This window comes from Hippopotamus amphibius, chromosome X (assembly GCF_030028045.1).
Source record: "Hippopotamus amphibius kiboko isolate mHipAmp2 chromosome X, mHipAmp2.hap2, whole genome shotgun sequence".
NCBI classification, from domain to species: Eukaryota; Metazoa; Chordata; class Mammalia; order Artiodactyla; family Hippopotamidae; genus Hippopotamus; species Hippopotamus amphibius.
This window is the reverse complement of record NC_080203.1, coordinates 71,623,611-71,637,712: the sequence shown is the minus strand read 5'-3', so window position 1 is coordinate 71,637,712 and position 14,102 is coordinate 71,623,611. Positions and strand designations below refer to the sequence as shown.

At 38.6% G+C, this 14,102-nt stretch overlaps 2 protein-coding genes across 3 annotated transcripts in view; both read left to right on the top strand.

Moving 5' to 3' along the window:
* Positions 1 to 584: 584 nt before the first annotated feature.
* LOC130841251 (cytochrome c oxidase subunit 7B, mitochondrial) lies at positions 585 to 4,734 on the top strand. The gene is made up of 3 exons (XM_057717307.1): positions 585 to 739; positions 3,146 to 3,270; positions 4,533 to 4,734. The coding sequence occupies exons 1-3, from the start codon at positions 700 to 702 to the stop codon at positions 4,608 to 4,610; spliced, it is 243 nt and encodes an 80-aa protein (XP_057573290.1). The 5' UTR covers positions 585 to 699; the 3' UTR covers positions 4,611 to 4,734.
* A 7,424-nt stretch (positions 4,735 to 12,158) lies between these two features.
* ATP7A (ATPase copper transporting alpha) overlaps positions 12,159 to 14,102 on the top strand; it is a 174,720-nt gene continuing 172,776 nt past the window's right edge. For both annotated transcript variants that reach the window (XM_057717884.1, XM_057717883.1), the window contains exon 1: positions 12,159 to 12,358. The gene's annotated coding sequence lies outside the window, so the exon portion shown is untranslated. The remainder of the gene's footprint in view (positions 12,359 to 14,102) is intronic.

Sequence of the window (14,102 nt, the reverse complement as noted above, 5' to 3'; positions counted from 1 at the left end):
CTTGGCAGTGTACCTTCATAATGGATATACAAGAATTCTCCCCCCACCCAATATTTTATTATGAAAATATCCAAACGTACAGAAAAAGTGAAAGAATTATACTCCGAACACACACCGCCAAGATTCTACAATCAACAATTCATTATATTTGTTTTATCACATATTTATCTACATATTAAGAATTCTTTTTACTGTTCTTGCAACTTTCCTCATAACTTGAAATCATTTCAAAATTAAAAGTTAAACAAATTTGTAGGCAGTAACAGGAAACAAAAAAATTAAAGAAATGAAGGAAGTTTGGAGGGAACAGGAAGTACTGCTAGTGTGGAGCGAGATACAAGCTGAAGCCTCTAAAATACTATCTTGAAGTTGGTGCCTTTGATGACTCAGTCTAAAATCAATGTCTCAGCTCTCCTCTACAGAGCCAAAAACCTGGCTTCAAGGCAAGGGAGTCTCTCGTTCTGTAAATACCCTGAAACGTCATTTATAAAGCGTTAAACTACATTTCCCAAAAGGCCTTTATCTTTCCGCACTGAAAAGAGGACAAATTCTATAGGTTTTTTACAGGTCTCGCGAGATTTCATCAAATCTCTTTAAATTGCGCAGCCAAAAGCCATTTTGTTTTTCAGGGCTCTTTGCAAGGGTATTGGACACGAAGTTGCAAGAAGCCATCCCCGTGGTTCTGTTTTCAGCTTCAGGATGTTTCTCTTGACCAAAAACGCACTAAGTCGTCTCACAGGTGAGCAAAAATTGTGAGCAGGTCATTTCCAACCGCCTTTATCCATTCGTCCTCGTGGTCTCTCGTGCCCTTTCCTTCCATCTGCATCACGACCTTAAAATTCTAAATATTCGGTCTCCCACATCACCTCAGGTAATTGGGAAGATGTGCTTAGCATTAGCCTCATCGCTCAGCGTTTCTGTTTGGGTTCCCAGCTGTCTTTCTGTTACTGGAGCCATAACCCAGCTCTGCTTATTTAATTATTCGGTAGCCTACGATTTCAAGGGAGACACTTGGTGAACACTTCTCGTTCCTTAAGTAATTTCGTAAATTTTAGCTTTGGGGATACATTCATCTGCAAATGGAAGAGAGACTTCTCCAATTACTGGTTTCATTGCAGGGAGACAACCTAAGTGGTAGCACTGCAGCTTTTATGTTATTTGTGGATTATTAACTGAGTAATTGTACTAATTTTTTTCTTATCTAAAAGTTAGGCAGGTACAAGGAGATTTTGAGACCAGCATTATGTATTGAGAATGCACTAGATTGGAGAGAGAAAAGTCATTTCCGTACTTGATTTGCACTGAAGGTGACCTTGAGTAACGTGAGCAGTTTTACAGTGAAAGTGACCTTAAGCAATTACCATTTAGCTCCTTTAGCCATCTTTTTTTTTCAGTTTATAGAGTTATTAGAAATATTACTAGATGTGTTCTAAACACTCAAGTACCTTTGACGATAAAAAAAAAAATAGTTGCCCGACTGGTTTTTCATATTCCAAAAGCTACGATCTATTATCTCTTTCACTTTGGGCAAATGATTTAACCTTTCTGAACTTCATTTTCCACCTTTGTAAAATAGGAGCTTAGTAAATAATATTTACCTCGTAGAGATGTTAAGGATTATATGAGATTACCAACAGGTTGTAACTGAACCATTTCTTGTCACAGAGAAGAGGTCTAAAGAAATCCACTTGGGTGACCTGAGTGTTGAGGTCATGAGGTGTTGCAGAATTGTTTGCGTGGTAATCTTATTTTCTTTGCTTTTTGAGCAGGTAGGGCCTTGTACCTCGGGAAACGGGGTTTGGGGGTTGTTATTTTCAATGTGGTATTCACATGCTCACTTTTTAACTGCTCTAGAGCAGAATATATTGGGAAGTGTTTGTAAATTTGCTCATCCCAAGTGTGACTAAAGGTGAAAAAAAAACTGTAAGGCGCTTAAGAAACCATTAAATGGTCAAATAACTATCCTGAAATAACCCATTGTATCACATAGAAGCCATTATATTCGTGAGTGCTAGTGAATGGGCAGCATTGCTGTTTCTTTAATACGTTTTTCGTTACATACTAGTACCTTCTGAGGCTCTAAAACAATAAGGACCCGCTACTTTGGAGAGGAAGAAAAAAGCAGCTGGAAATACGCATTTTCCAGTCTTGGCTCTTTCCCAAGGCCCCCAAGTGCCTCCAGAGGCAGTTTGAAAACAACTTCTACTAAAATAGCAGTAATAGCAAAGTTTTAATGCTGACATTCTGCTCAAAAACTTTTACCTTTACCAAAAAAGGTGGTCCTCCATGAACCTTTCTATTTTTATCTCCTGTTACTAATTTATACACCTTGTCCTTCAAATGTAATTGATTTTTTAGGACACCGGGTTTTCTGTCTCTGCTTTTTTCAGATTCCTCTTTCCCACATCTACATAACCAAATCCTACCTTCTAGTCAAAGTGCTTAGCTAACATTCTACTTCCTTGTATTATAATGGTTTGTGTGCTGGTATCTAATAGCCTCTAAACTAGAAGTTACCTGAGAACAAGGTCTGATACCGCATTTCTTGTAGCAAGGTGCTGTATTCATTAGTCATTTTTAAAAAAATCAAGTTACTCTAGTTTTTGAAGGTTTGAGGGTAATTTTAAGGTCACAAACAGTGTGCTTTATTTACCCTTTTATGTTGTAAGTTGTTTAGCACTGCTGAATAAACTTTACTGAAAATCAGAGTCATAAATACTCAAATTAATGAAGTCTGAGCCAAGTGCAGAGGTTATACAAGTACCAATTTGTTGTGGATGTTACTGACGTCACTTGTTCTTTGTTTTTCCCCTCAACGTTTTATTATGAAAAGTTCCAGACATATAGAAAAGTTGGAAGAATTGTATAATGAACACCCACATACCCACCACATAAATTCTACAACTAATATTTTGCTGTATTTGTTATATCACATGTCTATCCATCTGTCAATCTTACTTGTGAAGCATTTCAAAGTATGCTACTTTGCTTCTAGCTACAATATGTTTTAACATTTTATTCTACTGCATAATACTGTAGAGTTAACTTCCTTGGCTTTTGTGAGTGGCAATATCAATTACACATGTTCTCTTTTCCTGATAATTGACAGATATGCTCCTGTATTCTTTTTTTTTTTTCCTTTAAGTTCGAAGCATTCAGCAAACAAGGGCAAGGCAGAGCCACCAGAAGAGGGCGCCTGATTTCCACGACAAATATGGTAATGCTGTATTAGCTAGTGGAGCCACTTTCTGTGTTGCTGTATGGGCATATGTAAGTACTGTTAACTGATAATCTCTGTTTTAGATATTTTTTATTCCCGTTTAGCTTGTGTATTCAAAATGTTTTCACGCAGTAGTATGCATTTCTAGTTAGGAGGGGCTTTAGAGATTTTCTAACAATTACTTCCTCAACACTGAGCGTCTGTCCATCTTTTGTTCTTAACATTTCCAGTAACAAGTTGCTTAGTGGATCAAAAGGCAGTCTTTTCCATATTATGTAGCTGGTTGAAAAGATCTTAAGTTAAAATGTGCCTCCTTCATATTTTACCTATTATTTCATTCCAACACAAATTCTGATCACATTTCCATATCAACTATTAGATATTAGAAAATTCCTATCATGTCTCCTGGACCTTCTCTTTCATATAAAACATTCTTAGTTCTGTCAATCATTTTTTTGTTATGTGGTTTCCAGGGTTTTCACTATCTTGGTCACCTTTCTTTGCTTAATCAATCTTCCTTCTACATTCTACCCTCAGAATTGAGTACAGCATTTCTGATGGATGAGATATAAAGTGACTTGCTTTTAATATTTTTTTTACATTTTACATTTACCAATCTACTTACCAATCATTGTACTTGCTGGTTAACAGTAGGAGTCTTGAAGTTATAATAAATATATAAATTGATTTTAAAAGATATGAACAACCCTTGCCTTAATAATCAAAGATACTTTAATAGGCCTTTTTCATTCTTGTTTTGATCATACTAAAATCAGATATATTATTAAAATAAATGTGTGTACTTAATTAGAAGAATAAACAGATGTTGAACAAATGTGTGATCAGGGGCACTTTTGGAGGTGAAGTGTTCCTTGAAGAAAGTATATTACAAAAGTCCTCTTTGGCAGTATTTAGGTAGTTGTAGTTGGGTGAAACAAATGTTTTGAGGAGGTAGTATAGAAATGTGAAATACAGATTTGGATTAATTAAATGAAATTTAAAATTTAGTTGCTCAGTCATACTAGCTACATCTTAGTTGCTCAACAGACATATGTGGATAGTGGCTACTGTATTGGACAGTGCAGATATAGAACATTTCTGTCATCTCTAGAAGTTCTGTTGAACAGCACTGCTCTAGAGAATTAGGACAGCAGTTAGGTTTGGCCTGCATGGAAGGCACTGTATCCCAGGTGACTTTCTGTGTGTTTTTAACCTATAGAGCAGAATACCTTTGCCACTTTAGGAAGTAGTCTCCAAGAGAGAGTGGACTCTGGTTTAAACATATAACTGACAGCATTTTAATTTCTTACAGACAGCAACACAAATTGGAATAGAATGGAACCTGTCCCCTGTTGGCAGAGTCACCCCAAAGGATTGGAGAGAACAGTAATCATCCCAGCTGGTTTAATACTGAATTGTTTCAAAATGAATTCATAATTGATGCCAAGTAAAAGCACTGTGTACCCATTAAAATATGGAATGATTGAAGAAATAAAGTACATTTGAAACCTTCATTGTAGGTTTGTTTGTTTCTTTTGTAAATGAAACCAAGCTTGATCACTTGGTATTTATTTAAACCTTTGTGTTAATATTAAAGTCAAAACACTATACAACTTTTTTTTTTTAAGTTCAGGGTTTTGTTTTGTTTTTAATTTATTTTTGGCTGCGTTGTGTCTTCATTGCTGTATGTGGGCTTTCTCTAGTTGCAGAGATCGGGCGCTACTCTTGCAGTGTGCGGGCTTCTTATTGCAGTGGCTTCTCTTGTTGCAGAGCACAGGCTCTAGGTATGTAGGCTTCAGTAGTTGTGGCTCGCGGGTTCTAGAGTGCAGGCTCAGTAGTTGTGGCACAGGGGCTTAGTTGCTTTGTAGCATGTGGGATCTTCCTGGACTATGGCTTGAACCCATGTCCCCTGCATTGGCAGGCAGATTCTAAACCACTGTGCCACCAGGGAAGTCCCTGTACAACTTCTTAAATAGCTTTTCTGTGTTAGGTAGTGTGAAAGGAAAGTCACCCAGAAGTCAGCTTTATATTAGGCTGAAGTTACAGTTCATGAATAACTGATCACAGAGTCGTTTTAGGTTGTCTTTGAGTTTAAAATTTGGTGTCCATATCTTAGTTATACCTACTACTTTCAGCCTCTCATATATGTTTATATTTGGAATTGGCATTAAGTTCTTTTTACTCCTGCCAAGAGAACTTAGAGTGTCACCAGACCCATGGGAGGAGTGGTCCTATCAAATGAACACCTAGGATGTCTGAAGACTAGCTAGCTCCTTGGCTCCCATGGTACATTTATCTTAATTAGAATTTTATACTTTTCAGCATATGTATTTGAGATGTTTATGATGTTATTGAAGGATCTGCTTCAGTTACCTAACTACTAGTGACCTCTGCTATTGGCTTTCTGTAACCATACCGGCTTTTGGATTTGTGGGTTATCCTGAATTCAGTATGACATTGGATTTTATGTGTAAGATATTAACTGAAGAAAACACCATGTGCTGCTTTACTTCCTTGGCCAAAGGTAGTGATTTGTTGATCGTGCTCAAATAAGCAGAAAGTGAAATTTCAGTTGAATAACCTGTCTATATCAGCTAAACTAGAGATTTCTAATATTCACTTACCTGATACTGTATCAGTTAAGTGGATTTTAGGAATCTAAATTTTCCTGATGTAGATAAAAATTTATATCTAACCAAACACTTGAAGAATGTTTACTCAATATGTGAAATACTAGAATTTCTTTCATGGCAATATGTCCTGTTTTTAAATGTACCAAAGCTAGTAATTTCATGACTTTTTAAGCAGGAAAAACGACTTGAATGTCGTTGCAAGATTAGTAACTATATAGTAGTGCCACTATTTGATAAGATTTGAACACTTTATATCATATTTAGAATGTTAAAAGAGGACTAAAATATTCAAATGCATGTAATCCTCCAATGTGATTAAGCAAAATAAACGTCTTTAAGGAAGTTTCAAACTTCTGTTTTTGTTCCTGAGTTGGCACTGAGAATTTCTAATGACTGGAGGTAATTTTCAGTATGATTTGTACCACTTCTGTCAGGTAAGTGATAATCGTCAGCTATTCTGGTAGGCAAAAATAAACAGTATGACATTTTAAAATGTCTATTTGCCAGTACATGTGTTGTCATGTGATAAAATGTGGTAGTTGGCATCTTTGACAATACTTACAAAACTTAGTTTTATGGTTAATCTTGTCCTGATGAGTAGTTATAAAATGACCATGGCCACTACCAGAAATGAAGCTGTAGGTTAAGTCTAAATTATTTTGTCATCACAATATTCTGATCTTGCAGTTTTTTTAGTGTACTCAAAGTTTTATACTCAGAGATGCACTCATCCTGTGTGAAGGTTGTCAAATTAATATCCCTGTAAAAATCTGTAGGTTTGGGCTTCCTGGGTGGCGCAGTGGTTAAGAATCCGCCTGCCAATGCAGGGGACCCGGGTTCGAGCCCTGCTCTGGGAAGATTCCACATGCCGCGGAGCAACTAAGCCCGTGCACCACAACTACATAGCCTGTGCTCTAGAGCCCGTGAGCCACAACTATTGAGCCCGTGTGCCACAACTGTTGAAGCCCACGTGCCTAGAGCCTGTGCTCCACAACAAGAGAAGCCACTACAATGAGGAGCCTGCGCTCACAGCAACTAGAGAAAGTCCGTGTGCAGCAACAAAGACCGAACGCAGCCAGTAAATAAATTTTTTTAAAAAAAAATCTGTAGGTTTGAAGAATTTAGATAAGTGAATTACTTTAGGAGCATTGCCAATCCTTCAAATGTTACTTAGGGTAGTTATGAAGTTTTTTTAAATTAGGGTGAATGTCATAAATGCCATTCTTAATTTGACTCGAACTATTTTAGTTATTGTGTTGTGTTCTTTTAAATTCATTAAAATTAGAACTAGATACTATGGTAGTTGTAGAAGCACAGATGTTGAGTTCTCACCCTTGTGACTTAACTTTATTGGTGATATTAATAACCACTTTGTAAGCATTTGGGAGGCACCTACTATCTGCTCAATGCCAGGAAACCTGACGTACTTCTTAAAGACATTCCCTTCTATTTGAAAGCTCAGTTTAATGTAGTAATTTTAAAAGCGTTAGTATGCTCATGCATTGATAAGGGAGATTAGGGATGTTTCATTTAGAGACATGAGGTGTTTTTTTTAAAACAAGTTTATTTATTGGCTGCGTTGGGTCTTAGTTTCTGCACGCAGGCTTTCTCTAGTTGCGGCGAGTGGGGCCCTTCATTGTGGTGGCTTCTCTTCTGCGGAGCATGGACTCTAGGTGCTTGGGCTTCAGTAGTTGTGGCACACGGGCTCAGTAGTGATGGCACTCGGGCTCTAAGGTGCATGGGTGAAGTATTTTAAAGTGAGGGAAAGGCCCGGTGACTAAGAATGTAGAGGATCTTGAAGCTCATAATGATAAACTTTACATAAAAGCTGGAGAGCTAGTAGATTTGATACTCTTCTGATAAAGTTTTATTTCTGGTTTCTGCCTTTCAGTAATTTTTTTGAAAGCTTAAAGCAGTGTTAATGGTGAAGTTACAAACCAAGTTGCTAATAATTGGAAGCCCACTTAAAAGCCATCTTAATTTCAAGTGATGTGAGTTAAGATTTTAAAATTGGGGCTGAATTTGTATCTTAATAGTTGTCTTTGAAGCAAAAACTGGCACAGCAGTGTAAAGCAATTGTATTCCAATAAAGAGCTTAAAAAAATTGGGTTAATAAAAGGAAAAAATAATAGTTAAGTCTATGCACATTGATTGACAACTACAGTTGAATGTCCAGGAAGGTAAGGAATCCTGAAGTGAATTTTTATGTGGATGGGTGTAGATGGGCAAAGAATAATTCTTTCAGAAATACTTGTAGGTCTAAAATTTAAATCTATGGGCAATTTTAAGTGTTGCCTGTCAAGGCTTAATAGGGATTTGAAACAGGTAGGATGAAAATTATTAAACATATAAATACACATACTGTGTGTCACTTTTCTAAGCCATTTAAAATTTTACAATAATATTTGCACTTTGCTTACTGAGTTCTGCAACATTATTGCAATTGATATTCTTTACGGTAACTGGGTTGAAATGGTTCCAGTTGAAAATATAAATAATCCTGTGATTATTTTCCCCCAACATCTTATGACAGATATTTAATGAAAGGAAGTATGAAAGGACCACATCTTCAAAATTAGGGAGATGGAGCCTCTCCCTCTTAGTGTTTACAGTTTTAAAAATTCTAGGATTATACTGGTTTTTAAAATGACAAATTGGAACAGGAATTTAAAAAATACATTTTTTTCTGAAATGCTTTCTGTACCGCTTATTTATTGTATTGCTACATTTTAGGGATCTCAATTCTGTCTAAACTCAGGGTGATAGATACGCTAATATTCTTTGCATCCTTTGAATCCTGTAGGTTTTTTAAATCATGGATGAATGAATGAATGGGGAAGTGGTTGAGAGCTTAGAACGGCGACGTGAAGGTAGTGTGAAGTGAGCTTCCTGCCCTAACTTGAACACACTCACACAGAGATTATGAATTTAAAATCATGAATTAAAACATTTATGAATTTAAAAAATTATGAGATTTTTTTTGGGGGGATATCTTTCCATTTATTTGTATCTTCAGTTTCTTTCATCAGTCTTGTTTTCAGTGTACAGGGTCTTTCACCTCCTCAGTTAAGCTTATTCCTAAGTGGGTTTTTTTAATGCTATTGTAAATGGGATTTTTAAGTTAATTTTCTTTTCAGATAGTTCATTGTTAATATATAGAAATGCAACGGATTTTTATATGTTGATTTTGTATCCTGCAACTGTACTGAATTTGGGTGCCAAAAATACAGTGGGAAATGGATAGTCTTTTTTAAAAATCTTTTTTAAGCTCTTTATTGGAATATAATTGCTTTACACTGTTGTGCCAGCTTTTGCTGTACAACAAAGTGAATTAGCTGTATTTATACATATATCCCCATATCCCCTCCCTCCCGCAACTCCTTCCCACCTTCCCCTTTTTTATTTCATGCTTTTAAATTCATAATCTTTATGTGTGAGTGTGTTCAAGTTGGGGCAGGGAGCTCACTTCACACCCAGTCCTCTAAGTCATCACCCATCATTGAGTTGATCTCCCTGTGTAATGCAGCAGCTTCCCACTAGCTATTTTACATTTGGTAGTGTATATATATCAGTACTACTCTCTCACTTCATTCCGGCTTCCCCTTCGCGCCCCCCACACTGTGTCCTCAAGTCCATTCTCTACATCTGCATCTTTATTCTTGCCCTATCACTGGGTTCATCAGTACCATTTTTTTAGATTCCACATATATGAGATAGCATATGGTATTTGTTTTTCTCTTTCTGGCTTACTCCACTTTGTAAGACAGACTCTAGGTCCATCCACCTCACTACAAATAACTCAATTTCATTCCTTTTTATGGCTGAGTAATATTCCATTGTATATATGTGCCACATCTTCTTTATCCATTCATCTGTTGATGGGCATTTAGGTTCCTTGCATGTCCTGGCTATTGTAAATAGTGCTGCAATGAACATTGTGGTACATGCTTCTTTTGGATAGTCTCTGTAACAAATGATGTTGGGAAAACTAGATAGCCACATACAAAAGAATGAAATTGGGCCTTTATCTTACAGCACACACAAAAATCAACTCAAAATGGATTAAAGACAAACATAAGACTTGAAACTATAAAACTCCTAGAAGAAAACATAGGCGAAAAACTTCATGACATTGCTCTTGACAGTGATTTCACGGATATGACACCAAAAACAGGTAACAAAAACAAAACTAAACAAGTGAGACTACATCAAACTAAAAGGTTCCTGCACACCAAAGGAAACAACAGAGTGAAAAGGCAGTCTAAGGAATGGGAGAAAATATTTGCAAACTATGTATCTCCTAAGGGGTTATGCTCCAAAATATATAAAGAATTCCCACAACTCCATAGTAAAAAAAAAGTAATAAATTTAAAAATGGGCTAAGGACTTTATTAGACATTTCTCAAAGATATACAAATGGCAAACATATATGAAAAGACAGTCAACATCACTAATCATCAGGTAAATACAAATCAAACCCACAATATCACCTCAAATATCTTAGAATGGCTATGAACAACAACAAAAAGCAAGTGTTGGCAAGAATGTGGAGAAATTGGAACACTTGTACACTGTTGGTGCAGCTGCTAAGGCAAACAGTATGGAAGTTCTTCAAAAAATTAAAAATAGAACTACTATATAATCCAGCAATGCCACTTCTAGGTACTTATCCAAAAGAACTGAAGAGATATTAGCACTCCCATGATCATTGCAGCACTATTCATAACATCTGGTATGTGGAAAGCACCTAAATGTCTGTCAACAGACGAATTGCTAAAGATAATGTATGTACATACAATTGAGTATTATTCAGCCTTAAAGAAGGAAATCCTGCAACATGTGGCAACATACGTGAACTTTTAGAACATTATGCTAAATGAAATAAGCCAGTCACAGAATGAATCCTGCATGGTTCCACTTAGATGAGGTATCTAAAATAGTCAAACTCATAGAAGCAGAGAATAGAATGGTGGTTGCCAGGGGCAGAGGATAGGGCGAAATGGGGAGTTGCTAATCAATGGGTATAAGGTTTCAGTTATGCAAGATGAGTAAGTTCTAGACATCTCATGTACAATCTGCTAGGGAATAAAGTAGTTTTTCCTTGAATGTTAAGTCATGTAAGTTCACTAGTCTCCTCAAAAGGAAATGATGTGCTCTGCTTCGTTTCTGGTTTTGCTCCAGTGTTTTGAGTTTTCTCCGTGACTGCCCAAGACGAACCGATTATTTGGGCGAAACCCAAGCCTCCACCTCCCAACTCGACTGACTGCATTGGCATGGTGAACAGCAGGGCAGAGTCCATTGAAAAGATTTTTCGGCTTGACACTGAACTGGGACCCACTGCTCCATGTCCCCCACATCTGTTTTGCAGAAAAGCTTTAGCCTCCTGGGCCTTCCAAGTTTACATAAGTGTGGTATTCTCACTCAGAATCTAATGTCGCTGCTCCAGGCCTCAGCCACCAATTTTTTTTTAAATAAAATTATTTATTGGCTGTATTGGATCTTTGTCACTGCGTGCAAACATTTAGTTGTGGCGAGCAGGCTTCTCATTGCTGTGGCTTCTCTTGTTGCCGAGCAGGGGCTCTAGGCCGGTGGACTTCAGTAGTTGTGGCATGTGGGCATAGTTGCTCTGCAGCATGTGGTATCTTCCTGCACCAGGGATCGAACCCACCTCCCCTGCATTGGCAAAAGGATTCTTAACCACTGCACCACCAGGGAAGTCCCCCACCAATTTTTTAAAAAAACTTTTGATGCACGTCTGTTCACCTCTCTGTTGGAGAAACATGGAAGTGAAGCAAAGCGAATTCCATTTTGCGGGAATGAAGGTGGTTTCCCACCATCTCAAGGAAGCGTGCAGAGATCATTTTCCAAGGGCGGGAAGAGGATAAATTCATAGTTCTGGCATTCACTTATGTAGTTAGGCTACACAGTCTAACGGGAGCATGTTAATTTCATGCTATTAGAGCCTGAACTATGCAGAAGATTTATAATGAGCTCTAAAGTACTTCTTGGCTTCAGGTGGGGAAACTACAGATTTTGCAGGGGTTTTGTTTCTGTTTTCTCTTTGGTGAGGGAGGGAAGAGGGCTCTCTGCAGCGCGAAAAGAGGAAGACTTCCACCCGAGGCCGTGTGTGTTAGTACGGGTGCAGCAAGGGGCGGGAGAAGATTGACTCTAATGTGGGCGTTTCCCCTTTCACGTGACGCGTCCCTCTCCGCTTCGCCGGCTGCTTCCGGCCGGGGCATCACCCGGAAGTGGGGGGGGTGAGGGAGGGTGGGGTAAAAGCGGCTGCCAGGCGTCAGGAGGTTGGTGGGCGGGGGGGTGGTGGGAAGAAGCGGAGGGAGGAGTTGGCGCCGCCGGGGCGGTAGCGCTAGCCGCCGCTGTCGCCGCCATCGTCGCCACCGCGGCTACTGTGACTTCTGGTGTGTGAGATCGGAGCCTATGTGCGTGGGTTTGTCGTCGCCACCGGCTGCGTAGCTCCGGAGGTTTAACCATAGGCCAGAAAAAACAGGTAAGTCCTATATCGGTTTCCCGTCGTCCCCTTCTACTGGAGGGGTGGTCTGTACTGTCAGTCTGTACTAGCGAGTGTGGCGAGAAGGTCATTTTAATCTGGGGGAGTTTCCAAACTCTCACTGTTTCACAACTCAGGTATTTACTACATTCTTGCTTTACCTCCCGTAACAGGGGATAGAGGAGGGGAGATTAGGTCCTGACCCCTGTCGCTTTCTTGTCTCCGCCTGAGGAAGTGTCCTGATCATCCATAGCCCCTGTTACCTAATGAAGTGACGGTACAAGAAGGTCTCTGCCCAGTGTTGGAAGTCACATGGACTGATCACCATTATTAATGAAATAATGTAAAGAAATTAGATATTTTCTTCTTGTCTCGCTCTGGGAGCATGAACCAAACTGAGAGAACACACTTGTTTCCATTTCATTTTGTTCATTCTGCCCCCTTCCCAGTAAAGTTACTCTCTATCCTTGTTGCACCCTGTGGCATCTTTTGTCTTTGACACTTTTTTGTTGTAGATGAGAGTATTTATCCTGAGCTTATTTATCTTGAGCATCATTCTGCAAGTTATTTTTCAGGATCTGATTTTTGTTTTAGTTACAGCCTCTTCATCTACAGTAGGATGACTTTGTATTGAGACAACATGTTCAGAACATTGAATTAGGTGATATTGAGGTGTGGGGGGTGGTAGGGGGTATACACAAGAAATAGGATGAAGTCCCTGGCCTCAAAAAAGTTTGCCTTCAAGTTGAGTTCAGTTATGAAGACAATGGATTCTATCAGCCCAACTTACTGAATAACTATGTCGCTTATCTTATCCTTTTTAAAGGATATTTTGAACTGAGATTTTATTATTTTTTAAAAAATTATTTACTTATTTTTTTGGCTTCGTTGGGTCTTCGTTGCTTGGTGTGGGCTTTCTCTAGTTGTGGTGAGAGGGGGCTACTCTTCCTTGTGGTGCGTGGGCTTCTCATTGCAGTGGTTTCTCTTGTTGCAAGGCACCGGCTCTAGATGCACCGGCTTCAGTAGTTGCGGCACGCAGGCTCCGTAGTTGTGGTTCCCAGGCTCTAGAGCGCAGGCTCAGTAGTTGTGGCATATGGGGACTTCGTTTCTCCACCGCATGTGGGATCTTCCTGGACCAGGAATTGAACCCGTGTACCCTGCATTGGCAGGTGGATTCTTAACCACTGCTCCACCAGGGAAGTCTGAGATTTTTTCATCTTTCAAACTGTCTTGTTTCTATACTCATGACATGAGAGGGTTTTTTCTTTTTTGTACTTCAGGGTCTCACAATGTAGTAGGAAAGATAGATACACCCTTTTAATCTCAGTAATGTTATATATTGGAAACAGAGTGTTATGGGAGTATAGGGAAGGGAACTTTTGAGCTGGGCCTTGAAAAATGGATAGGATTTAGTTTTGCAGGAATGGAGGTAGGGGACAACAGCTCAGGTACATGAAATAATGTGAGCAAAAGTTTGGGGGGCTGGAAAGATGCATCCAATAATACATTGTACGTCAACATCTTTCACACAGCCACATCTTCCAAGATGTCACTGCTTAAAAGAAAAAAATATAGAATTCAAAACTGGTAAGCTTACAACCACATCCAACTGCCCTCCAGCCAATAAAAAAACATATATAGGAAAAAAAAAAACCCATGAAGTGACAAAACCAGTGTGAGATTTAATTCTGATGTAAACTAAAATATAACAGAAAAAATAAAGCTTGCTGTATTTTAATTCCGA